Source organism: Ahaetulla prasina, chromosome 2 (assembly GCF_028640845.1).
Source record: "Ahaetulla prasina isolate Xishuangbanna chromosome 2, ASM2864084v1, whole genome shotgun sequence".
In the NCBI taxonomy this organism is placed as follows: domain Eukaryota; kingdom Metazoa; phylum Chordata; class Lepidosauria; order Squamata; family Colubridae; genus Ahaetulla; species Ahaetulla prasina.
The window spans coordinates 245,090,953-245,118,243 of record NC_080540.1 but is presented as its reverse complement, the minus strand read 5'-3'; the positions used below and the strand labels follow the sequence as shown (position 1 = coordinate 245,118,243).

Genomic DNA, 27,291 nt, shown 5'->3' with positions numbered 1-27,291 from the left:
AGATGTGCTGACCAATGGTGGGATTCAAATAATTTAACAACCGGTTCTCTACCCTAATGACCAGCTAGGTGGGCATGGCCATGTTGGGCGTGGCCAGGAGGTGTGACAGGCAGTACTCGACCTCCTGCACTCCCCTGGGAGCAAAAATGGGCACCGGGGTGTGTGTTCCCCCCATGCCACATTTTGGGCCTAGTAGGCCTCCCTGCAGCCTCCTGGAAGCAAAAGTGGGATGTGGAAGGGCCGCAATGCAATTCCCCCCGTGCCCCTGTTCTGGGCCTAGTAAGCCTTCCTACAGCCTCCTGGGGGCAAAAACAGGCTGCAGGGGCCGTGCTGCACCCCCATGCCCTGTTTGGGGCCTAGTAGGCTTCCTGCATTACTGGGAGCCAAAATGGGGCGCGTGAGGACTCCTGGAAGGGGCGAAAAGGGAAAATTGCCACACAGCAATTTAACAACTGGTTTGCCTGAACTGGCCCAAACCAGCTGAATCCCACCACTGGTGCTGACAGTGATTTCCTTTTTCTAGCAGGAATATTCATCTTATTCGAAGGTTCTTAACATAAGTGCTAAAGTGGATGTAGTTTTGATAAAGAAACCATAATAGGACTGAAAAGCAATGCAATGAAAACCTAGAACCAGACCAACCAAATATGTACCCTATCTTTTTCATTCTAGTACTCTCAATTAGAGACAGCACAAGAGCTGCTAAAAGCAAAAGTAGACATTAAAGATGGAACATATTATTTGGGATAAAACTAAAATATTTTCAACTTTCTTCACAGACTAAAGAATACTGCAAATACCTAGTATCAAAAAGTTGGTGACCTTCCAAAGGTATCATATGTTAATAACAGTTCAGTCAAATAAAAATTTCAGAAAACTAAGGAATTACGAGGAATGCACACGAATAAAGGAAAATAATTAAGAATGAACAAAGGGGTGGTGGTGGAACCAGCACTTCTATTCAGATGTAAGTTTCTGTAAACTTCATAAAGTTTAGTCCCAACTAAGGATATTTAGAATGGCAACCAGATATAAAGAAAAGAGAAAGCAGATGAGCGAAAGTCAGTTTATATCATAACAAGGTGAATCAGGGAATAACAGAGAAGCAAGAGAGAGACAATAATTGACCACCATTCTTTGCTGTTGAAGATTATGAAAGTAATTGTTTTAATCGTATGTGAAGACAATAGCACAATTTTTCTGGGAGATTGGTGGCTGCACACTGCTGAAAACAGTAATGAAAATAGGATCTGTTATGGAGGGGGGAGATTAAGTAGACCATATTTCCTCTTTTGTATGGAACGGAGAGCATTTTTGTTTACTATTTTTCAAGCCTGACTTACAGTATGTCTACTGATGTCTGTGCAGTAAGGATACCTTCTCCCATGAAGCTCTAAACTATAATCTGTTCTTCATAGCTGCTGGACCTCAGCACACATATCTGGGGAGTGTGCAGCATATTTGACAGGAAAGGAAAGTCTTTTGGTGTGAGTGGGAGCCATGGCACTAAATGCAGTTCTTTTTTCTTTTTTATCTTCCCTATATGAGTACTCAACTCAAAAGTGATGCTGACTAAAACCTATATTTATTTTATTTATTTATTTATTTATTTATTTTTGTCACAACAATATATGTAACTATCATACAGATAGGTTATATAGTATAAGCATATATATATATATATATATATATATATATATATATATATATATATATATATATATATATATATATATATATATATATATATATATATTTGTTTTCTGAGGTTTTCACGGTGTTTGTATATAGGTCTTTGGTTGTTCGGGTTTTCTCCGTAAAATTGGAAGTGTCTTGGCGGCGTTTCGAAGTCTCATTCGTCATCTTCAGGCTTCAGTTGCTTCTGGGAGCATGTGATCGCAGCTGTTTCTTCCTTTAACAGGAAGAAACAGCTGCATCACACATTGCTCCCAGGCTGAAGGCATATATATATATATATATATATATATATATAACATATATATAGGTCTTTGGTTGTTCGGGTTTTCTCCCGTGTAAAATTGGAAGTGTCTTGGCGACGTTCCGATGAAGTCTCATTCGTCATATATATAAAGAAGAAAAGAAAAACAATAGGACAGGAATGGTAGGCACGTTTGTGCGCTTATGCACGCCCCTTATGGTCCTCTTAGGAGTGGGGTGAGGTCAATAGTAGATTTGGATAAAACTTTTAGGATTATGGGAAGAGACCACAGAGTCAGATAAAGTATTCCAAGCACTGATGATTCTGTTACAGAAGTCATATTTTCTGCAATCTAGATTAAAGCGGTTGACATTAAGTTTAAATCTATTAGTTGCTCTAGTATTATTGCAATTAAAGCTGAAGTAGTCTTTAACAGGAAGGACATTACAAGAGATGATTCTGTGAGTTAAGCTTAGGTCATGTCGAAGGCAACGGAGTTCCAAGTTTTCTAAGCCTAGGATTTCAAATCTGGTAGGATAGGGTATTTTATTGTTTTCAGAGGAATGGAGAACTCTTCTTGTAAAATATTTCTGGACACGTTCAATTGTATTGATGTCAGATGTGGTGAGGGTTCCAAACAGGCGAGCTGTATTCTAGAATTGGTCTAGCACAGAGGTTCCCAATCTTTTTTGGTTTGCGGCTCCCATAACACTTCGGATTTTTTCCGCGGCTCCCTTAATAGGTACATCTTATTTTTTTTTAAATTTTTGTCTTTTTAAGGATTTGGAAATCTACTTTTTAGATCGTTAAGGTTAGGTTAATTGAAAAATAAATTAAATACGAGCTTTAAATTCACAATTTAAAGAAGGTCTGCCCGTCTGGATTTGCTGATGGACGCGCCGTCTCCTTTGATAAGAGCAACCTCTGCAAAACTTTCCCAGAAATGAAAGTCCCTGCTTCGGTCTCGGAGTTTGACCTCTCACGATCCCCTTGTTCCCTCAAATCTCCGCCTTGTAAAAGAGGTGACTGTTCTCGCCTCCAGCCTGACTCACCTGGGAGGAACCAACAAAATAGTTTTACTATTTTCTGCGCAACCCCTCTTTCCCGATGCCATCGAGCATGATGGCCGCAGCCATGTTGAACAGCGTGTCAGGGCAGGCGCTGGATTCAAACGGGCGGGCGAAGCCGGCGCTCGTGCTTCTCCTTTAGTCCGTCGTCTGGGCAGGCGCTGTGATTCAAACGGGCAGGCGAAGCCGGCGCTCGCGCTTCTCCTTTAGTCCATCGTCTGGGCAGGCGCTGTGATTCAAACGGGCAGGCGAAGCCGGCGCTCGCGCTTCTCCTTTAGTCCGTCGTCTGGGCAGGTGCTGTGATTCAAACGGGCAGGCGAAGCTGGTGCTCGCACTTCTCCTTTAGTCCGTCGGCGGCGGCTGCCGTCTTCCTACCTGCTGTGGCCTGCCCCGCGGAGGGTGTGAGTGCGGCTGCGCAAAGGTCCCTTGGCTTTTAGAGTTATCCCAAGTTGCGGTGTACGAGTCCCGGTCGCTGCGGCCGTGTCCGGCTTTGTGCATCTGGGATCTCGCAACACCGCGTATGGAGCAGACGCTGCTTCTTCGCGGCGCCCTTATGACGATAGCGCGGCTCCCTGGGGAGCCGCGGCTCACACTTTGGGAATCACTGGTCTAGCAAATGTTTTATATGCTCTAGTTAGTAGTGTGGTGTTTTTGGAAAAGAAGCTAAAACGTCTACCCTGTAATGGCATTTCATGATAAGAGGACAGTAAGTAAAAAAGTGATTTTCTTTTCTTTATGAAAGCATCTGTGGAGTTGATGCATCTCTGCTATAAGGAACCACTGCTTCTTTCCTGCAGATGCCTTTCAACTGGGAAGATTGACTGCATTCTCTTCACACTTCTTTAGCAGTGAAAATCAATCAGCCCATTTTAAGTAATTCAACCATTCTAAAAGGATCACATTCTCAATTCTTCCTCCATATTTGAGACATCTGGATGTCTGGAGGAAGAAAGACAACTTGTGTTTCAAAATATATTAGGGTACAAGGTTACACAGTAGAAACTGGTGGTGTCGAACATAGCTTTCTCACTCAGGTTTAACTAAAAGCTCCAGACTTGTTATTCTGAAATCTACTGAGACTTGAAAAATGCTTCTTATTACCAATACCAAAAGAAAAAGACAGCTCAGATCTTTCCTACTATAGCTTGTTCAGAGCACTATAGTTTGTTAGTCCTGAACAATTTCCACAAAAACTTATTTAGGAAAGATGAGCAATGTCTCATGCTTCTGTCTGGAGGTAAATGCAGGGGTCTCACACAATTCACATTAGAATGAGAAGCAGGCTCCTATCCAATCTCTCTCTAATGTTGCCCATCCCAAACAACTTAGAGGAAACAAAGCATGCTGGGTAAGATTTCAGAGCTTTAGCTTCAATCTACCTATATTAATGCCAAAAGGGACTGTTTATTTTTTTTACTTGCTGCATAGATGTGATATTGATGATGTCTGCAAATATTTTGCTGCCTATTTTCTCAGCACTGATTTATTTCACCAGGGTCCCACCCTCTTATTTACTCATTGTACTTTGGCTAAAGTCTCTTCATATTAGGCCATTCCAAATACTGGCTTGGATCCAAGGCCATCTGTCTACCGATGGAAGACCTTTCAATCTAAACAACACATCTAATACCACAGACCATTTCTGTGGTAGAACAGGAAGAGATACTCTTTGTTAAATATATCCTTATTCTGAAGTCTTTGTCATTTCTAACATTATGTTGTGGAACAGTGGAAAGGTAGACAGAGGGAGGTAAAGAATGTTACAAAATAATTCTGCCACTTCCATCAGCCAAGAACATTCTAAGAGGAACTACGGGAATGTAAGCCATTCTAGAGCCAATCTAAAAGAACCAAATTTTGTGCGCACACTATATATTCTTTTAATGACCCTGCTTAAGTGTGAGGTCGGGGCAACTGATTGGAGCTGAGCATTTGCTGGCCAGATTCCCTTCCTAACACCTATGTGGAGTTCACAGTAGACAATTTCTCATTGTGCCCAGAGAGAGAAATAACTGCTGCTATCTAGGATCGAACTCGCAGCCTCCTGATTGTGAGGTGAGAGCTCCACCTCTAGGACACCATGCCGCTCACGATTTCAAGATATATTAAAAAGCTGTCATTCAAATAAAGTTTGATCTTTTCTCATACACCAATAACTGTCACCAGATGTTCTCAGAATAGCATTACAAGATTTATCATACTCTAATATAAATAGAAGTCAAATTGAAAGACTACTTACTAGTGTCCAAAAGAGGTAAATTGTGAAGAGTGCGACAGTGAGTGCAATGAGCCCAACAGCTTCTAGCCTACTACTAAAGTGCAGATGATCCACTGCTCCCCGCAGACACAACCAGCCGGAGATAGTAGCCAATGGAGTTATAAACAAGAAGCACACCATGTCCCCAAACAAAGTCCGTTTCTCATGTTGGGGGCCAGGATTTTTTAGCCACTGCAGAAAGAATCAATGCATAGTCAGTCTCAACAAAAGGTATTCATTCAACTAAAGAAACCATTTTCTATCTCATTTATACAAAGTTATGTTTTAATAAACAGTAGAAGTAAGGTCACAAAAAAGACAGAAACTTATTAAGCAGAGCTGCTTCTGTTTTTCAGCCAGTATGAGGGAGGGCTCCACTTTGATCTTCTATTTATATTACAGCAAAGTGTTCCCATTTGCTCTTTCATATTTGATACATAATACTTTCTAAAACTCTAAAATTATTTTAACATTGCTAAATAAATAATAGTATGCAGAGTATATAAGTATCCCAAGGTTAATCAATAAGTGCTTATTGATAGTTCTTCCAGTAAATATAATAATTTGTAGGTCATAAGATGTGGTTATATTTATAAAATTGTGAGTATGCATGGATTTAGATTCAAGGAAGAAACAATCCAGATATTTACATTTTGATAAATCCAGTGGGGAAAAGAGGAAAGAAAACCGTGTTTGTAAAAAAAATATTAATAAAATATCTATTTGTTTAACTTCAAAGCAAAAGATAGTTGTTGGAAAGCTGCAGATGATAAAGCTTGATTTTATTGTGGAGAAACATGACAACATTTTTTTTAAAATCAAGCTTGTATAGGCTACTACTACTACCATACACAAAATTCTACTTTTATTTTTTTCAAGAATCCTATATATGTTTAATCACAGATACATTTTATTGTTTTCAATTGGGTGTTATTGTCAGGTATATATGCGTAAGATTTTACATTTTTTGATTTAGATCCGTATTTGTATGACTGAAGAAGGACTCCTACTGAGTAACTGCAAATTATTTATTAATTCTTGTAATTTATTCTAATAACATACTTCATTAATATCCTGTTCCAATCACAGATCATACAGATCTCATTTTCAACAGGTTATCACTTTCGCTTTTGTGAACAACTCCCCATCCCCAAAAGTAGAAATAAACATTAAATTGTTGTGAATGTAGTTATTTTAAATTTGCTTTAATTTAATTTGTGAATGTAGTTATTTTAAATTAGATTTGAATCAGCATCCAATTATATAAAATATTCAAAATAAAGGATAGCAAATAGTGCTAAAAAATTCTGAAAAGTTTGGTGGATTAGCATAAAATGATGTTGTGTCTCCTAAAATATGCAAGAATAAAGTAAAGCAAAATAATCTAACATAGATTGTTAGATATAACATAAACTGATGGAGATTGAGCTGACATTGCCTAAGAAAGCAATCGCAGAGGATAGGTGAACAGCTCAGTAAAAATATCAGCACAATACAGAACTGTCTTGAAAAAGCTAAACCCAAGCTGAGATCAGTAGGAATAGAATTGTAAGATTAAATTTCCAATACTGTAATGTCTTTTAAAAGCCTGATGATGATGATGATAATGATGATGATGATGATGATATACTTCAAATACTGTGCACAATTCTGATAATCACACTTTGACTACAGAGAGAGTGGAAAAAATAATGAAAAGTTCCACACAGCTGTGGAAAGACTCAGCTATAAGCCAAGAGAATGGTTGTGGCTCTATTAACAATAAAAAGGGATACAATGGAGATATATAAAATTATGCTTGGAATAATAAATTTACTGGATTAAATCAACCTAGATGATTCCAATCTCAGAAATGTACTTGTTTTGCTCATCTGAGAACTACTGAAGGAAGAGTTGAGGTAGTCAGTCTCATATTCGACAATTTCTTGAAAGTTATGTGGTGACCGTTCTGAATTCACTAGTAGCTACTATTTCCAAGCAGATTATTTGCTTCTCTTTGTGTAGCCTCATATAAATAGAACTATGTCACTTAAATAACTTCAAATTCTCTGTACAGGTGAACATAGGAAGAAAACTGCATTGAAAGGCCATGTATCTTGACAAGGTATCAGGAAATGGGAAAGTTTTTTGGTGTCTTGAACCTTGATTTACTCTTTCGCAAAACATGCCCACTAGTAAATGTAGTCACTAAATAATTATCAGTATGCATTTGGTGCATGAATTGTTTTAAGGGTTACTTCCACAACACTTCTAGGATTTTAAAAATAAATCGACTTTGTAGAGTTTAAAAGAGCAAAAATAGTGACTACCCTTAAAAATATTACTGCACTTCACTTTGTACTATTATCTCAAGGTTAGTTAAAGAATTTAGCAAGGCAGTTGGGAAGTAGATATTTTAAAAGATATTATATTACAGACAAATAAAAGTCTCACATAGATTTCAAGACACTGTATAAAATGAATCAGGACTCTGTCATAAGGATTTATCTCATTTCCTTAAAAAATACTGCTGAGGATAGAAACTGGATATGGCTGCTGCAGCAATCCCAAGTACAATTGAGATACTTCAACACATGACTGACTTACAACTTACACCTTGTAATGAGAAACCAAAAAACAACCAAGAGCAAATAGAAATGCCAAGAAGAAAATAGGGAAGAACTCCAAAGATGACATTCAGAGATTAGTGTAAGAGAAAATATTTGACATGCAGACATTCATTGATCACTGTTATGAACTGCAGGTACAATGGAGTTTAATTCACTGGGAAGTCTATGCTACACTGTAGTCAATCCCATTGAAAGACCTTTCATTCTCTGATGTCGTGCTTCCAAATTTCCTTTATTTATTCAATCTATAAGCCACACTTTATAAATAACTAAAAGAATCTTAAAACTACAAGAATTGGGCTACAGAAACCCATGAGTCAGAATTTTCTGCTTCTCTTTCCTCCCATCTAGTGGTCGTCTGGATTTTTGCAAGCCAGATTTGCTAGTCCTAGTCTCTGTTGCTGCCAGACCAATTTCTCTTCAACTATAAAGTCTGCATCAAGTATAATAATATATTATTAGGTATTGTGCAGTGAGAAGATTGTTTTTTTCCTTATGATCCCTGTTGATTTTATATACTTTGAGGTCCTTGCACTTCCTGTAATGATGTATATTTTCCACATCAGTAGGGTCCACCTCCCTGGTCCTTATCACTTGTTCTGAAATGACAATAGATAACTCAAAAGCCTAACACTATTTCCACTTCACAAATTTAGTCATTTTTCTAGCTATAGAGGTTCAAGTTGCTCACATTCTGGCCTATTCAAGCACCATCTTCACTGAAGGTTCCAATTTCTAGGCTGGCCTCAAAAAATTTTATATCTTTAAAAAATAAGTCTACATTTTCCTTCCAATTAAAATGAATGCAATGTTACATATCCATTATCCCGACGTGGCATGTTACTGTATTTTTCCTGCAGGTTTCTATTTGATATCTAGTTCAAAATGTATTCACATCTGATTTTTGCAAAAGAAAAGTGTAGAACTGGCATTTGCAGAGATGGACATCTATAGAAATAATTAAAGATATATAGAAAACATTAAAAGAGCTTGGTGATCTGTTTAGCTTGAAATATCACATAAATGGATGCCATTTTTTTCTTCTTCTTTCTGAATATCTGCTTAAGTGAAAATGGTTTTCAGCCGTGAGAAAATTAGTGGAGCAGGCAAGGCATGAACAGGTAGTTTTCAATCTTCATAACAAATTTGTAATAACATTCCATATATTCAACCAGTCAGCAATTTGGGATAGTATTTGTGTTTCTGCCATGCAATCATTCAATACTGGAATAATCAATTGCACATTCTATATAGTTTATTTAGGAACTATATTTTTCTAATGCACTTTGGAGCATAAGCTCATTAACTTGACTTTGTATACCCATGATCCAATATAATTCAGTAAGCCCTTCTTTATATTTTACTGGGTGTCTATATACCCAGACTTCAATTTCTGTCTTATGGTATGAAAGAAGATCTATAAAAGATGCAGAGTAAATTAATTTATGTTTAAGTGTTTAAATTTGGGCATGGCCAATAGGAATAGCAATAGCATTTAGACTTATATACCGCTTCACAGTGCTTTATAGCCCTCTCTAAGCTGTTTACAGAGTCAGCATATTGCCCCCAACAATCTGGGTCCTCATTTTACGGGCCTCAGAAGGATGGAAGGCTGTGTCAACCTTGAACAGATGAGAATCAAACTGCCAAACTGCTGGCAATTGAGAGTCAGCAGAATTAGCCCACAATACTGCATTCTAACCACTGCACCACCATGGCTCTAATACTAAATACACACACATACATATACACATACATATGACTATTTTTTTAGCTTCTTTTTATAGTAGAAACAAATGTCAAGCAATCATATTTTTAAGCAGAGTATATCACTGTTAGACTTCATTGGCTGAGCAATAAGTTCATCTTCAACCCATTGTATGAAACTACGCATACCTGAACCAACCTGAAATTCAAAATGCAATTTTCAGCACTTAATAATTTAATTCTCTAGGCATGTTAAATCCATTAGCTATTAAACAGAAATGAGTGCAGTTTAAACCAAGAACCAGAGTATTTCAGTCTAACCCAATTCCTAACCATGTTGTAAAAGGTAAAGGTAAAGGTTTCCCTTGCACATACGTGCTAGTCGTTGCCGACTCTAGGGGGCGGTGCTCATCTCCATTTCAAAGCCGAAGAGCCAGCGCTGTCCAAAGATGTCTTCATGGTCATGTGGCCGGCATGACTCAACTCCAAAGGTGCACGGAACGCTGTTACCTTCCCACCAAAGGTGGTCCCTATTTTTTCTACTTGTATTTTTACGTGTTTTTGAAACTGCTAGGTTGGCAGAAGCTGGGACAAGTAACGGGAGCTCACCCCGTTACATGGAAGCACTAGGGATTCAGACTGCTGAGCTGCCAACCTTTCGATCGACAAGCTCAACGTCCTAGCCCCTGAGCCACCACGTCCCTCTTACCACCTTACCATGTTAACATCTTACCATGTTGACTTAGAAATAAATTCCACTGATTTTAATAAGCTGTGGCTCAAGCTACAGATATTTTGGATTGTGGATTTACACATCTCAATCCCAACTGTTTATTCTGAAATACTGCTATTGTGTTCAATGTCTTAGCTTCTTGTTGTTATTAGTTGCGAAGTCATATCCGACCCATCATGACCCCCTAGACAACGTTTCTCCAGGCCTTCCTATCCTCTACCATCCTCTGAAGTCCATTTAAGCTCATGCCTACTGCTTCAGTGACTCCATCCAGCCACCTCATTCTCTGTCGTCCCCTTCTTCTTTTGCCCTCAATCTTTCCCAGCATTAGACTCTTCTTCAGTGATTCCTTCCTTCTCATTAGGTGGCCCAAGTATTTCAGTTTCATCTTCAGGATCTGACCTTCTAAACAGCAGTCAGGGTTGATCTCCTCTAGGACTGACTGACTTAAGAAGACACTGAATAAAAAGGGAGGGCTTTTGTTTCTGCAAATACAGAATATGACTGAAGCTTAGTGGAATAGCTGTCAAGAAATATAGACCACAAAACACAAAAGATAGATTTAGGGGTACAGAACATAACATTATAGTAAATCAGGGGTCTCCAAACTTAGCAGCTTTCCTGGCTGAGGAATTCTGGGAGTTGAAGTCCACAAGTCTTCAAGTTGCCAAGTTTGGAGACCCCTGTACTAAATGGATAAATATACAGTTAGGCCTCAACAATTTTCATACTTACGACTGTAGCAACATCCTCATAGTCACATGATCAAAATACAGGCATTTGGTAAGGAGCACATATTAACGACAGTTGCAGCATCCCAGGGTCATGTGGTCACCATCTGTGACCTTCCCAGCCAGCTTCCAACAAGCAAAGTCAATGGGGGAAGCTGTATCCACTTAATGACCACTTGTTTCACTCAACAACTACAGTGATTCATTTAACAATCCTGGGAAAAAAGTTGTAAAATTGGACATGATTCAACACTTACTTTGCTTAACAACAGAAATCCTGGACTTATTTTTGGTCATAGGTCAAGGACTACCTGTACACATTATCTGGACTTTTAAAGTTACTGACTTTCTTAGCAGATTAAATTTAATGATGTTCAGGAGGTGTGTGTGTGAGTGTGTGTATGGGTATGTATATATTATCTGGACACATTATCTGGACTTATAATGTCCAGATATTATATATATAATAGGAAGCATCATAAACATCAATTTATGATTCAAATATTTATATATAGTTAGGATAAGGTGCTCAAGATACTAATATCTTGCTACAAGATGCCTGAATTCATAGAACCCAGGTTAGTTCCAAGTAACTTTGTCAGAAAAGACATCTGTAAGTTTAAATTGTCTCTTTCTAGGACAGTTAGGTCTACAGACGTGTTGCTATACTGACTGCCAAGTTTCGGCATATTTCACTACCAATGTCTATAGCAAATGTGCAGCTTTCATGCAGACTCAGCAATAGCTACTTGGACTCTTTCTCTCATCTGATTGTTAATGCACACAGTTCACAATTCAGAAGGATGACTTCAAAGCATGTGAAATAGGATATATTTTAATAGTATTGATGTATTTATCTGTTGACATGAGCATAAAATTTTGTTTCGCAGTGATGTACTGATGGCTGTTGATTATCTCTACTGATTCAGCCTTTTGATTTTATGGCCGAAAACCTTACTGGAAATGTTTAATGTTCTTAGCTAGATTTTGAAGAGGAAAAAAAAACACCCCGTGATACAGTCATCACATGATGAAGAATACCTTCCATGCTACCATCTGTGATAGCCAACATAAGTGGTCCATTCAACATTGTGCCAGGTCACTTAGCATCGTTATTAATAATAACTAGTAATGCCTTAGAATAGATCTTTCAGAGTAGTCTTCTATCTATTGGTCAAAGACCCAGTGACACATACACTGTCACTGAGCTGGATTTAGAGTTAGTAATGCTTGGAATTGGTGTGAATTAATGTGATGGCCTGGCTCACACAACACACTAATAAAATGGCTGGGGCCCCAATCCTCTGTCAGTTTCATCTAGCATACAGTGAGAACCCAGCCGCAAGTTTCAGACAGTTTGATTTGTAATGTTTATTCTATTGTAATACCTCTCAGTGCTCTCGTTTCTTTTCTCTGGAATAAGTTTTAAAAATAAAATAATAAATCTTTCAGTCTAGGCTTCAACTACCTTAGGAGAGTAAAATGAAGTTATTCCCTCTTTGGTTGCAATAGGCTCAATTGCCAATTCTAGCCCATTTTAGGTCTTAAAGCCAGTGGGCCATTTCATTTTGTTGATTACATGCCTAAAATGTTTTTCCTTCAGCCCTGACAGTGATCTCTTGGTGAACTGTGTCAGAGTGTCAAGGGCCCCCCCACATTGCAGTAACAGGATACTAACCTCCTGCCTCAGTGAATGGCAATAGGTTAAGGTGCACAAAGCTAATCTCAAAGGAAGCAGAGAAAACAGTTCAAAGCTCAGTATGGGAAAACAGTCTAGTGATGTTCATATTTCAGTATAACCAACTGCAGAAAACGTTCATATAGCAGGAAAATGCCTCTTAATACTGCTGAGACTAGTAAAAGACTAATAAAGCCTTTCTGATACATTGTAAGAAGCTTGGTCAAAAAACAATGTTTAAGCCTTAGTTCTGCATGAATATCGCCGTACTTCAAAGGATTATTATATTGCATTGCTTAAAACATTATACAGGTTTGTGATAGCATTCTCATTTGTTTTAATGTATTGCATACCGTTTAATGCTCCAGTAATATTGGAAGAAATTGTGTGTGCTCATATGCTGCTAGGTTAGAACTCCTAGCATCATTTTGTGTTTAGTCATTGTGTAGTGGAGACTACACTTCCCATTTTACAGATGGGAACACTAGAGTTTCATAGAAATAAATGCAGCAGGTGAGGCATGTTGCTGCCAGAATAGTATGACCTACTCAAAAGTCCTCCAAAACTCATTCCAATATCATGTACAGGTGATCATGTACAGTCCTCGACTTACAACAGTTCATTCAGTGACCATTCGAAGTTACAACAGCATTGAAAAAAGTGTTCTATGACCATTTTTCACAGAACCTTTGCAGGATTCCCATGGTCACGTGATTTACATTTGGATGCTTGGCAACTGGTTCATATTTATGACGATTCCAGTGGTGGTATTCAGCTGGTTCTATCCGGCTCGCTCGAACTGGTAGCGGAGACTGCGGGAGGCTCTGTCCCTTCCGCCCACCTGCCCGGACATCATCACATTTGCGAACCAGTAGTGAAGGTAAGTGAATACCGACCCCAGGACACGATTGCAGTGTCCTGGAGTCCTGTGATTCCTTTTTGAGACCTTCTGACAAGCAAAGTCAATGGGGAAGCCAGATTCATTTAACAACCATATTATTAATTTAACAACTTCAGTGATTCACTTAACCACTTAAAAAAAAAGTCATAAAATGAGGCAAAACTCACTTAACAAATTTCTCAGTTAGGAACATAAATTGTGGTTGTAAGTCGAGGACTACCTGTACACAATTACCAAATAATGATCTAACACGAAACCAACTAAGTGATTAGATTCATGCTCAACTAGCATTATATGATTTGTTCAGTTCTGCATTACCATGCAGTAGGAACTAAGCATGTAGCTAATAAATCACTTGGTTTAATTATTGTTTCGTGTCCATTATTGTTTAATGCAATATGCAAATACAGCCACTGACAGCCAAATTCTACCTAGGTCTATTAAACTTACAACATACAGTTTTTAAATCATCATCATCATCATATATTAATTTTGTATGCCACCCTATTTTGAACGACTCTGCACAGCTCACAACAATCAAAGAAATTGTATTAAAATCAATAAAACATAAAGGTAAAGATAAAAAGGTGGCAACCACAAAATATGAATTAAGGGGTCTCACTCTTCCTTGCCAAAAGCCTGAGTGAAGAACCAGGCCTTCACGAATTCTTCTAACCAATAGAGTAGGGGTCATCCTGGGTTTAGAAAATTTAGAACTCCGCCGCCTTCGACATGATCTGAGTTTAACTGAGTTTAAATCATCTGTTACAACATCCTTCCTGTTGAAGACTACTTCAACTTCAATCACAACAATACACGAGCACACAATAGATTTAAGCTTAATGTGAACTGCTCCAATCTTGATTGCAGAAAATATGACTTCAGAAACAGAGTTGTTAATGCCTGGAATGCACTACCAGACTCTGTGGTCTCTTCCCAAAATCCCCAAAGCTTTAACCAAAAACTGTCTACTATTGACCTCACACCATTCCTAAGAGGTCTGTAAGGGGCTTGCATAAGAGCACCCATGTGCCTACCGTTCCTATCCTAATGTTCCCTTTGATTGTATCCAATTTCATATAGTTATTACATACTTATGATTGTATATATGCTTATATATCGTATAGTTATTTCATGCTTATGCTTATATATACTGTTGTGACAAATAAAATAAATAAATAAAAATAAATAAATAAAATAAATTTGGATATTTGGGAAGCGGACTTTATTCCAGAGAGCAGGTGCCGTCATAGAGAAGTTATGCTTCCAGGGTCCTGAAAGATAACACTGTTTAATTGAAAGAACCCGGAGAATTAGCCAGGTAGATAATATATTTAGCTCAGGAGTCATTGGGATTACCGTATATACTCGAATATAAGCCGATCCGAGTATAAGCCGAGGTCCCCAATTTTACCCCAAAAACTGGGGTAAACTGATATATATATAGTATGCCGAGGTGGAAATGAGGCACCTACCGGTTGAGCCTCCTCCCTCAGCTGAGAAGGCTGGCTCACACACACACACACACACACACACACATATATACACACACACACACACACACACACACATACACATTTGAAATTGCTCCTGTTACTGGAATTAAAATAAAATCAGATAGTTTCTGAATATGACTTCACATTTTCACAACTAAAGTTATGAGGGCAGAATGTACTTTCTGCTTTTTGCTTAAAAGTTCTGAACCCTGATGAAAAGATATTCCTTTTATAATGCTCATGAATTCTTATCTATAGTATTATAGTCTTTTAATAAGAAAAAGAAATGAAAAAAAACCCTCTAATCTTTCCCAGTAGAACTAGAAAAAAATTGCATTTCGTTATCATAAGGAGAACAAAATACCATACAAAATGTTACATTGGAATTCACATTTTCTTACATCCGATTTTACACAATTATATAATAAGCTGCTGACGTCATAACTTTATATTTGGATGATTAAAAAGTAAATAAAATCCAAGGCTAGACTCTAAAATAATGAAGAATCTTTAATAACTGCCCGGTAGGTAAAAAACCATGCTTTATGCTTGCCTCGACAAATGACACCAGTGTTATTTTGTGATAAGATAAAACCCAGGGAAGAAGAAGCTATAAATTAAAGCTTGGCATCCCACCTGTTCTGCAAGGTGAATGAATAATGAAACCAACGCTTGGTCAACATTGACAATGCCTCTAATCCATATTCTCTGCAAAAGGAAATCCTTATCGGGGAGAAGCAATAGTGAAGTCAGAGGATCAGAAGGTAAATAGATTACAAAGATCCTCTTCTCTGAAAATGAAAAACACGTTGGACAAAAATGGCTACAGTCTCCATTTTTATCAATGATCTGAATCACCACCATCTGAAATTTGTCCTGATAGAATTATGCTGAGCACAAATAGTGATAACCTCTACATAAGAGGTCAGCCGTGCGGTTTCAGTTTCTATGCAATTAAGAATATGTCCAGTTTGAGGAAAAACTGTGTAGAACAATCACGGGCCTTTTAGTTTCTATTCATTGTTATGAACCCATAAGTTGGTATTTTATAGAATGCTGCTATACATATATTTCATTTATATTCATGTCTTACTTTGTTGCCTGCCTCCATAGGAAATTTCCTGAGATAGCTAGTTCTGGAACATATCAGCAAATCTTTATTTTTGCAGATACTAAACTACTTTAAATTAATTCCCTTTTTTATACAAAAAAAAAGTACAAATAGTATTGAGCATGCCCCTGAATCTGCCTGTTAACTCATTTTCACTTTTGCCTTATTTAAGCATATAACATAAGCCAATTTTTAACAGGCTACTTTTTTGCCTCGAGTTGAAAGAAAATTTTCTCTGTGATCACACAGCAATACCTTCCCAGCTCTGGAAGCATTCACTTTCCATTTGAGCTCACCCAGTTACTATTAAGACTCAAGAAATGTCACATTCCATTTGTGCAGGAGAACATTTTCATGGACAGCCAATCAGAAGGTGAAGCTGAAATAAATTAAGCTGTACATCTACTCTCACTGAAGTCTTGTGTAATTTATTTATCTTGATAGGGTTTCAATGAAAAATCATATGCACTGATAATTGAAAATCTTTTTTGGACTTTTGGTTTTTAAAGGATTCCTTACAGTAACCAAGCTTTGAATCATTTCCCACAGTTGTGATTCCAATGCAGCTACTCACTTAAATTGGGAGTTCATACCATAATGTAGACTTGGTTAAACGCAGCTAAAGCTACAGCTGAACAAATAGGTTTGTGGAAAGAGGAATAACTGCAGGCAATAAGATTACCCCCAGCTTCACTATCCCTCATTTGCTACTGCTTTCATCAGATAGATTAGCCCTGCCCTCTCCCATCGCAAAGACCATGGCAAACAAACTATTTTATGAGGGGGGAAAAATCCAGGGCTTTTTGATGTAGAAATATTGGTGCCACTGGTGCCTTTTCTGCTATAGTGAGTTTGTTTGTTTGTGTGTTTGTTTGTTTGTTTGTTTGTTTGTTTGTTTGTTTGTTTGTTTGTTTGTTTGTTTGTTTGTTTGTTTGTTTGTTTGTTTGTTTGTTTGTTTGTTTGTTTGTTTGTTTGTTTGTTTGTTTGTTTGTTTGTTTGTTTGTTTGTTTGTTTGTTTGTTTGTTTGTTTGTTTGTTTGTTTGTTTGTTTGTTTGTTTGTTTGTTTGTTTGTTTGTTTGTTTGTTTGTTTGTTTGTTTGTTTGTTTGTTTGTTTGTTTGTTTGTTTGTTTGTTTGTTTGTTTGTTTGTTTGTTTGTTTGTTTGTTTGTTTGTTTGTTTGTTTGTTTGTTTGTTTGTTTGTTTGTTTGTTTGTTTGTTTGTTTGTTTGTTTGTTTGTTTGTTTGTTTGTTTGTTTGTTTGTTTGTTTGTTTGTTTGTTTGTTTGTTTGTTTGTTTGTTTGTTTGTTTGTTTGTTTGTTTGTTTGTTTGTTTGTTTGTTTGTTTGTTTGTTTGTTTGTTTGTTTGTTTGTTTGTTTGTTTGTTTGTTTGTTTGTTTGTTTGTTTGTTTGTTTGTTTGTTTGTTTGTTTGTTTGTTTGTTTGTTTGTTTGTTTGTTTGTTTGTTTGTTTGTTTGTTTGTTTGTTTGTTTGTTTGTTTGTTTGTTTGTTTGTTTGTTTGTTTGTTTGTTTGTTTGTTTGTTTGTTTGTTTGTTTGTTTGTTTGTTTGTTTGTTTGTTTGTTTGTTTGTTTGTTTGTTTGTTTGTTTGTTTGTTTGTTTGTTTGTTTGTTTGTTTGTTTGTTTGTTTGTTTGTTTGTTTGTTTGTTTGTTTGTTTGTTTGTTTGTTTGTTTGTTTGTTTGTTTGTTTGTTTGTTTGTTTGTTTGTTTGTTTGTTTGTTTGTTTGTTTGTTTGTTTGTTTGTTTGTTTGTTTGTTTGTTTGTTTGTTTGTTTGTTTGTTTGTTTGTTTGTTTGTTTGTTTGTTTGTTTGTTTGTTTGTTTGTTTGTTTGTTTGTTTGTTTGTTTGTTTGTTTGTTTGCTTGCCTCGACAAATGACACCAGTGTTATTTTGTGATAAGATAAAACCCAGGGAAGAAGAAGCTATAAATTAAAGCTTGGCATCCCACCTGTTCTGCAAGGTGAATGAATAATGAAACCAACGCTTGGTCAACATTGACAATGCCTCTAATCCATATTCTCTGCAAAAGGAAATCCTTATCGGGGAGAAGCAATAGTGAAGTCAGAGGATCAGAAGGTAAATAGATTACAAAGATCCTCTTCTCTGAAAATGAAAAACACGTTGGACAAAAATGGCTACAGTTTTCATTTTTATCAATGATCTGAATCACCACCATCTGAAATTTGTCCTGATAGAATTATGCTGAGCACAAATAGTGATAACCTCTACATAAGAGGTCAGCCGTGCGGTTTCAGTTTCTATGCAATTAAGAATATGTCCAGTTTGAGGAAAAACTGTGTAGAACAATCACGGGCCTTTTAGTTTCTATTCATTGTTATGAACCCATAAGTTGGTATTTTATAGAATGCTGCTATACATATATTTCATTTATATTCATGTCTTACTTTGTTGCCTGCCTCCATAGGAAATTTCCTGAGATAGCTAGTTCTGGAACATATCAGCAAATCTTTATTTTTGCAGATACTAAACTACTTTAAATTAATTCCCTTTTTTATACAAAAAAAAAAGTACAAATAGTATTGAGCATGCCCCTGAATCTGCCTGTTAACTCAATTTCACTTTTGCCTTATTTAAGCATATAACATAAGCCAATTTTTAACAGGCTACTTTTTTGCCTCGAGTTGAAAGAAAATTTCCTCCGTGATCACACAGCAATACCTTCCCAGCTCTGGAAGCATTCACTTTCCATTTGAGCTCACCCAGTTACTATTAAGACTCAAGAAATGTCACATTCCATTTGTGCAGGAGAACATTTTCATGGACAGCCAATCAGAAGGTGAAGCTGAAATAAATTAAGCTGTACATCTACTCTCACTGAAGTCTTGTGTAATTTATTTATCTTGATAGGGTTTCAATGAAAAATCATATGCACTGATAATTGAAAATCTTTTTTGGACTTTTGGTTTTTAAAGGATTCCTTACAGTAACCAAGCCTTGAATCATTTCCCACAGTTGTGATTCCAATGCAGCTACTCACTTAAATTGGGAGTTCATACCATAATGTAGACTTGGTTAAACGCAGCTATAGCTACAGCTGAACAAACAGGTTTGTGGAAAGAGGAATAACTGCAGGCAATAAGATTACCCCCAGCTTCACTATCCCTCATTTGCTACTGCTTTCATCAGATAGATTAGCCCTGCCCTCTCCCATCGCAAAGACCATGGCAAACAAACTATTTTATGAGGGGAAAAAATCCAGGGCTTTTTGATGTAGAAATATTGGTGCCACTGGTGCCTTTTCTGCTATAGTGAGTTTGTTTGTTTGTGTGTTTGTTTGTTTGTTTTGCTGCCTATCTCACTCTGAAAAGTGCCTCTGGGTGGCTTACAATTAAATGACAAGCCATTAGGAAAACCAAGCAAAGATCCAAAAGGGGATGGCCCACTTCCAACTGCAAATAACCAATGGACTATGACAATTCACCATGGCCCACTCACCGCAGGACAGCTCGCCAGGGGACAAGAGTTACAATAATATCAAAGAAATGGTGGAACAGAATCATTAAAGAAAGGATGCAAAAGGAGGGACAGAATGAAATATGAATAAATTTTCAAAATAAAATAATTTTCAAAAATTATTTTAAATAATGAAATTGAATTGAAAATTGAATTTTAAATTGTCTTGTGGTGAGTTGGCCCGCTGTGAGTTGGCCATGGCAAATTGTCTCATGGCAACCTGGCTGTAGCAAATTGTCCCATTCCGAATAACCATTCCTGGCAATAGCACCTGTAACAAGCTACAGTAATGCCAAAATGACACATGCATGTAATTTTAAAATGCCATGACTATGGTATGTATTTGTCAAAAATATCTGACAGAAGTATTAAGTTGCAGCATTTCTCTGATTTACATATCAGGTGTATGCTGTCATTTCCTTGCTTCCCTTTCCCCTCTGAATACCTATGATTTCTAGAAAATCTCATATGTCATCAAGCTTTTTTTTTAATCTGTCAAGTCCTCCCATTTGGTGATGAGCTTAAAGCATTATATTCATCTACTCATGAAATGATGAAAGCACAGACCTCCCTCTGAATCTTACTTCCATGAAAGGGTAGCCCTTGCTTAACGATCATTAAAAGTTATGACTGACCTCTCCCAAAGTTAGTTATCACCTGTCTACAAAATTATGGCTGCTAACCCCCCCACCCCCATTATTGAATTTTCGGTGCTTGATAACCAGCTCACATTTATGATTAGTTATAGTGTCCTGTGGTCACGTGGCTGCAATTTGTGCCTTTTTTTGCTGGTTTCTGGCAAAAAGCGCCCATTAAAAAGAATGAATTTGCTTAATGACCACATGGTAATGCTTTACTGTGGTGACTTGATTTACAACTGTCATAGAAACAGTTGTAAGATCTAGTTAGGTCATATGTGACTGGCATAATGACCGCAATGACTTATGACCAATGGTGGAATTCAAAATTTTTTACTCCCGGTTCTGTGGACGTAGCTTGGTGGGCGGGGCAGGGGAAGGATACTGCAAAATCCCCATTCCCACCCCACTCCAGGGGAAAGATACTGCAAAATACCCATTCCCACCCCACTCTGGGGCCAGCCAGAGGTGGTATTTGCCGGTTCTCCAAACTACTCAAAATTTCCGCTACTGGTTCTCCAGAACCTGTTAGAATCTGCTGAATAGCACCTCTGCTTATGACCAAAATTCTGGGTTCGACTGTGTTTGTTAAGTGAAGACTATCTGTAGTCTTCTAAGTAAAGTTTAGAAAACTGAGACATCATTGCAAAGTATAAAGTCGGTATTGGCCCAGGAGATACCTTTCAGAAGGTGTTTCCATTATTGGAAGCTAGTAACTCAGTATCTACCAAATGTCTGCATCATTCTTCCTCCTTTCTATCTATTCCTTTTATGTACGTGTCATTTCTTCTAGATTTTAAGCTTTAAGACCCCAGATTCCTGACAAGGGAGAAAGAAAATCAGGATTCATTTATACCAGTGGAACTTGGAATGGGTTTTGTCTCTCTGAAATACAGTGGACAACTACCTGAGCAATTAACCAGAATACTACAGAAAACACATGAACCCCTATGAATTGAAAAGAGCTAAGTGTTGACCTGAAAGAAAGAGGTGTTTTGTGGTGGTCACTAATTTCCTCCCAAGATGAGCTTAGACAGCTATATCCAGACACAAAATAACTGCCCAGAGTTGCTATGATGGGAGAGGTGGCCATATAAACCTAACTGAATTAATTAAATAAATTCTTTATGTATAGTCTTCTATGTGCCCGTATAAGAAAGCAATGAAGGAAGTTACCAAGACTAAATCTATCAATATCAGTTCTTTTCTCTTGATTCTGGATCAATGACAGAGCCAAGAAAAAGTTGAAAGACATTATAAGGATTTGGAAAGGAAGATCAAGGAAATTGGAGTAGAGGCAGTGTTTTCATTAATCAGTTTCTTTTCATTGGTCAGTTTCAATTATCCATTGAGGGTCATGGGGCAAGAAGAGAAAACAGGATTCTAGAAGTCAACAAATGGCTCCACAAACAGAAGCGTTGGATTCTATGACAGTGGCCTGTGCAACCCTCATGGAGGGCTTCTGGAAATTGATGAACAACTTACAAAACCTGGGAAGTGTTTGCCAGTGTTTTGAACACTCTAATCAGGAAGGCATTAAGCAAAACAAAAGTAGACTTGGGTGTCAAAAGTCTAGAATTGACTATCTAGCCAAGGACAGCGTCAAGAAAGCAGAACACAAAATGAAAAGCAGGATACTGGGATGGAGCCTCTTAGGATAAGACTGCAGAGATACCAGTTGGTGGTACTCAAAACCTATATTTTAGCATCAATGTAAAAATAATAATAATATGGGAATAAAAAGGGAAAACCAGAGCTCTTAATTCAGGAAGACAAATGCAATGAGCTAAGCATCATTGAAACTTGTTGGGCTGATACTCATATATCTCTGCAAGTACATGAATAGGAAGGAAGAAAAGCAACATAGACAAATAGAAGATGGTATCGAGAAATTGTAGTAATTCTGCCACAAAAATTAACAGACTGAGCTGAGGCTTGCAAGAGATACCAAAACTAACAAACAGAGCATTCTTTGGTTATGTTAGAAAATGCAGGTCCATTGCACAGAGAAAGTGGTGAAATGTGTGGATGATGGTAAGAAGTAGAACTTCCTAAATCCCATTTTATATCTGCCTCCTTTGAGAAGGAAAATGGAGCTGTAGGTAGCAATTTTTATGTTACTGGGAGAACAAAGAGATACAGCTTTGAACATAGAAAGAAAGAATAATAAAGAACTACCTAATGTAAATGAATTTGTCTCCAGAGCCATATGGATTATATCCTGGGGTAGTTAAATAATTAGCAGAATTGATCGTAGAACTGTTCTCAGTAATCTTCCAAAACCTCATGTCTACACTGAACAAAGTCCTTGAACAGATTATCAAGCAACCTGTTTGTGAGAGCTTGAATTGGCATGTTACAATTAAACAAGAGACAATACAGTTTATCAAAATCAGAGTCTGACTAATACTACTCCCTTCAGTAGAATTTCTAATTTAATAATTCACAGGAAGACATAGTATCCTTGGACCTCAATAGAACTTACATCAGCTAGTCATCAATGAGTAAAACACGAAGTAGATGATATTAGTTAGATGAATTCACAATTACTTGAATGATTGAACCTACAGAATTCTCATTAATAGCATCACTTCAGACAGTAAGTATTGAGTGACTATAATTTATACGATGGAATGTAACAGAAATATAAAGTTCTGGATACGGGTAACAAAAATGTAGGGCAGAATATAGGATGGGTAGACACTTGTCTGGCAGGTATATATGAAAGTGATCTGGGTATCCTGTGATTAAATGTGAGTGAGCTGTGTAATTTAACTGCTAAAAAAGGCAAATACTGTATTAGGATATAATAACAGAAGCAAAGAGTCCAGAAGTACCTGGACTCCAGAACCACAGGATCAGTGGTTTCAAAAATTTCTACTACCGGTTCTGTGGGTGTGGCTTAGTGGGCATGGCATGGCTTGTGAGCGTGGCAGGGGAAGGATACAGTAAAATTTCCATTCCCTCCAATCCAGGGGAAAAGTTACTGCAAAATCCCCATTTCCTCCTGATCAGCTGGGACTTGGGAGGGAGAGAATAGATGGGGTCGGGGCCAGTCAGAATTTTTACTACAGGTTCTCTGAACTACTCAAAATTTCCGCTACCGGTTCTCCAGAACTTGTCAGAACCTGCTGAAACCCACCTCTGCACAGGATGTAAGTGTTCCACTCTGTTCTGCTCTGGTCAGAATCTACTTGAAATACTGCATATGGATCTGGGGACCAGAGTTTTAAAAAATGGACCAAATGGAACACGTTTGGAGGGGAATCACGACAGCAAAGAATCATGAAGAACACTTAAAAAAATATAGATATGTTTATAATAGCAATTTTCAAACATCTGAAGGGCTGTCACACTGGAGTGAACATCCTCTTTTGCCCCAAACAGTTAAAATATAAAGAAGGAAAGTCAGGTTAGCCATCAGGGGGGTCTTTCTGAATGAATGATCTATCAGCCAGGAGACAGGCTACCATATGAGGCAGCGAGTTCTCCTTCACTGAAACAGATGGCGGATGTCAGAGATGATCTGATGGCTCCTGCACTGAATGAAAAGTTGACCTAGAGACTTCTAAAGTCCCTTCAGTTCTGTGATTCTGAACAGTGGAATAATATCGGTTGAAACAAAATAAAATGCATAGTTCTATCATGTCAGTTTAACAAATAATTTTTTTATAACTTGTGGAAAAATAATATATTATTCAGAATCCTCACAATCCACTGCTTCATGTTGATTTTTAAGTGGCCTGTAATATACTATCTTTCAAAAGAAAACAAAAAGCTTTTAGTGCGGCAGTCAAGTGAGTATATTGTCATTTTATATACAGCTCAATTTATTTAAATCACTTATTTAAATTACTGCAGCTAGAATGAGCAAATAGAATAAAACAACTGGCTTATATGACACTGGTTGGCAACTGAGAGATGCAAGAAAAATATTTAAAATGTAAAAAAAAACCCTATCACCTTGTCAGTTCAGTGGATTTTAAAAATGATTTCTTAACAAGTATTTATAATACACACTAATATTTCTCTTAATAAATTTATTTCCTTTCAAAACACCAAATCAAAAAATATTACATTTATCCTAAATATTTTCTGCTGTAGTTAAATAAAGGTATATAAAACCCAAGGCATCAATTCCACTTTAATCACTCATGGGCTAAGCTAAAAACTGAAAGGATTCATAATTGAATTTTATTTGTATTTTTATATAACTCAATTTTTCATTTGTTCGACTACTCTGAGCCATTTAGACAGTGAGGTGGGCAGTGTGTAAATTTGATTAATAATAAATAAATCTCTTCTTGCTGTCCTTCTGCTTCTCCTCTTTGACCCTAAACTTTCCAGATTACAGATTTTTCTTTGCTTGCGGTACAGTATAAAAACATCCATAATTAAAAGCTTCTCTCAATTACTGACCTCGACCAATGGCCTTGGTTTGCGCTCTACTGTAAACTTGAAGTGGCAAAGTTCACAGTAATTGGTATTTGAAGATGAGAGCCAGTGTTCCAGGCAGCTACGATGAATAGTTCCCAAGGTTCCAGTACATTCACAAGGAGAGAGCAGGTCTTCTTGACTGCTGCCTTCGTGGCAAATCCTGCACATTGGTCGGTCATTGAAAGGACTGCAAAAAAGGAGGATTAAGTTGGTGCAGGAGTCATAAATTGAAAGAACATCAAGGTTATTTCAAGGTTAATTGTACTGTATACACTTGAACTTAAGAGTCTTTCCAACTACCTACAATGTAATCTTACCATAGTAAAAGAATTAACAATGCAGCCCTATTCTTTAAGAACACTCAGTCAAGTCATATAAAGAAGCAACCCTTAAATTTTATTAGTTAATGTGACCTAGGCAACATTCATTACTGCTCCCAAATGAGTCACCATGTATGCAGTATATTGTGGTGTGAGTGAGAGAGAGGGGGGAGGGAGGAAGGGGAGGAAGTGGGGGGAAGAGATGTTCCTTGATTCTCTAACACATTTGTGCCAATATCGTCTTCTCAATGACAATAACAGCACTTTGGAATCTAGCCAAAATTGCTACAACCGAGAAAATGTCTTTCATCAGTCTACCAAAAAGTTCTACTTTGTCCCAGTTTCCCATACTGAGTTTTCAGTATTCTCTACATTTTTTCTCTTTTGTAGCCTCTTTACAATTCCTGTCTGCCATTTCCTCTGGATTATATAACAGGACCAAATCATGATTTGTAACTTTAGTTTGTATTCAGAGCTTAAACCAGAGTTTCTTGAATGAAATGTAATGGGAAACTGCTTTAACAAATTCCAGAAGTATTATATTAAGATACAAGGAGAAATGAAGGTGAAGAGTGAGACTATGCAAAAACTTTGTTTCAAACTTTATTATGGCACATGACCCCCCAGAAATCCAACATAATAAAGAAAACTTGACATATAAAACATTCAATGATCTACTTTATTAAACTAAAATTGTTAACATTTGGAATGAGCCAACTTCAGATATAGCAGTTGTGTACTGCTATTAATTATACAGCGCAATCAGAAATATAAGAAAACCAAAACTATCTGTGACTGGCAAATCTCTTAGGGATGCAACTGCTTAAATTGAAATGGATCCACTTTCTACAAAAGACAATCCTACATAAAGATGTCTTGTGAATGAAGCTCTTTTCTTCTATACTACAACTCCTATTGTAGACTTTCACACAGCTTTTTCTTGGAAACCAGCTTCTGATTTTACAGCATAATAGTTAATTGATTAGCTGTAGCTATTCATTCTCACACTTATTTTTCACAATCTCCTTTCCTTCCTTCTCTAATGTATGTCTAGAGTATATTTATATGCATGCTCAAGATTTATTTGCTTGAACGGATGAAGTATTTTCAATCTATTTTTTTCATTTCTTCTTCCATTGCAATTGGTTTTATTTAAGAAAAATCTATTAAAATTATCAGAAATATCCAAAACAAACATTTCAAGTAAAATCTAATTCTGGCTCCCTTGAAACAGTATTAACTATCCTCTCTGATGTACATGCAGCTTTACTGCTTCTTGAGGTTATCACATGCAGAGTGTCCATGTGCATGCTCTAGGCAGAAGTCCTATGGATGTTAGGTTTAATTTACTGCTCTACATAGTCAGCCTACTTTCTCCTCATGTTAGTTTCACAATGTGCTGGCTCAACTATTGTATCTCCTCTCTCTTTTTCCAATCTACACGAGTTAGGAAATCTCTTTTTCCACTGGCACCAGTTTCCCTTTGAGAATTGGAGCAATGTCTTTGCTGAGACAAGAGTATCTTCTCTAGAACTTGGGGATAATGAAGAGAAAACTAGACAGGAGGCGCAAAGCTGCCAACCAGAAGCAAAAAGCTGAGACCACATATTTGGTGCAGGCGCCCTTCATACCCAAAAGTGAGAAATGAGCAGCACAAAGTTTGCTACTATGTAAGGACAGGTGAGATTTTAAACCTTGGGGCTGCTATAAATAGCAGGCTGGCTTGCAAGGTTCTGTAACAGCCGATTGTCTCATTATTTCACTTTTGTTTGTAAAAGTGACTTTTAGAAAAGACTCCCTTCCATTGCTAGCTGAGTAAGGAATGCTGAGTAAGATTCTTCAGAGAGATGTACTACTGTCTCTTGGGTGAAGGTCCGACAGTTCCTACATTTAAAGGAAACAGTGTTCTGCCCTTATTTTTGGAGGACTCCAAAGTATACTTTGTGGAAAGCCACCAGAACAGTTACCACTCTTAGGCTTCTTCACTGTTTTTATATATGATGTGATAGACTGTTTTTCCAGGTCCTTAGGTTCTTGTAAGATCTCCAAAAGAAAATAAAACAGAGGATAGCTGTAGGGGATTTGTTGCACAATGCACATACAACATTAACTTACACAGAATAAACCTAAGGGCCATTATCATCTGCAACAGTTCTTCAAATTATTCTTCAGGAAAAGAAAC

At 37.3% G+C, this 27,291-nt stretch overlaps 1 protein-coding gene across 2 annotated transcripts in view; it reads right to left on the bottom strand.

Annotated features, from left to right (window-relative positions):
• The window catches only part of MARCHF3 (membrane associated ring-CH-type finger 3), a 152,227-nt gene that overhangs the window by 8,838 nt on the left and 116,098 nt on the right, over positions 1-27,291 (bottom strand). For both annotated transcript variants that reach the window (XM_058166474.1, XM_058166472.1), the window contains 2 exons: positions 24,772-24,976; positions 5,246-5,455 (listed from right to left, as the gene is read on the bottom strand). In XM_058166474.1, the coding sequence (XP_058022457.1) occupies positions 5,246-5,455; positions 24,772-24,976 (415 nt within the window). The remainder of the gene's footprint in view (positions 1-5,245; positions 5,456-24,771; positions 24,977-27,291) is intronic.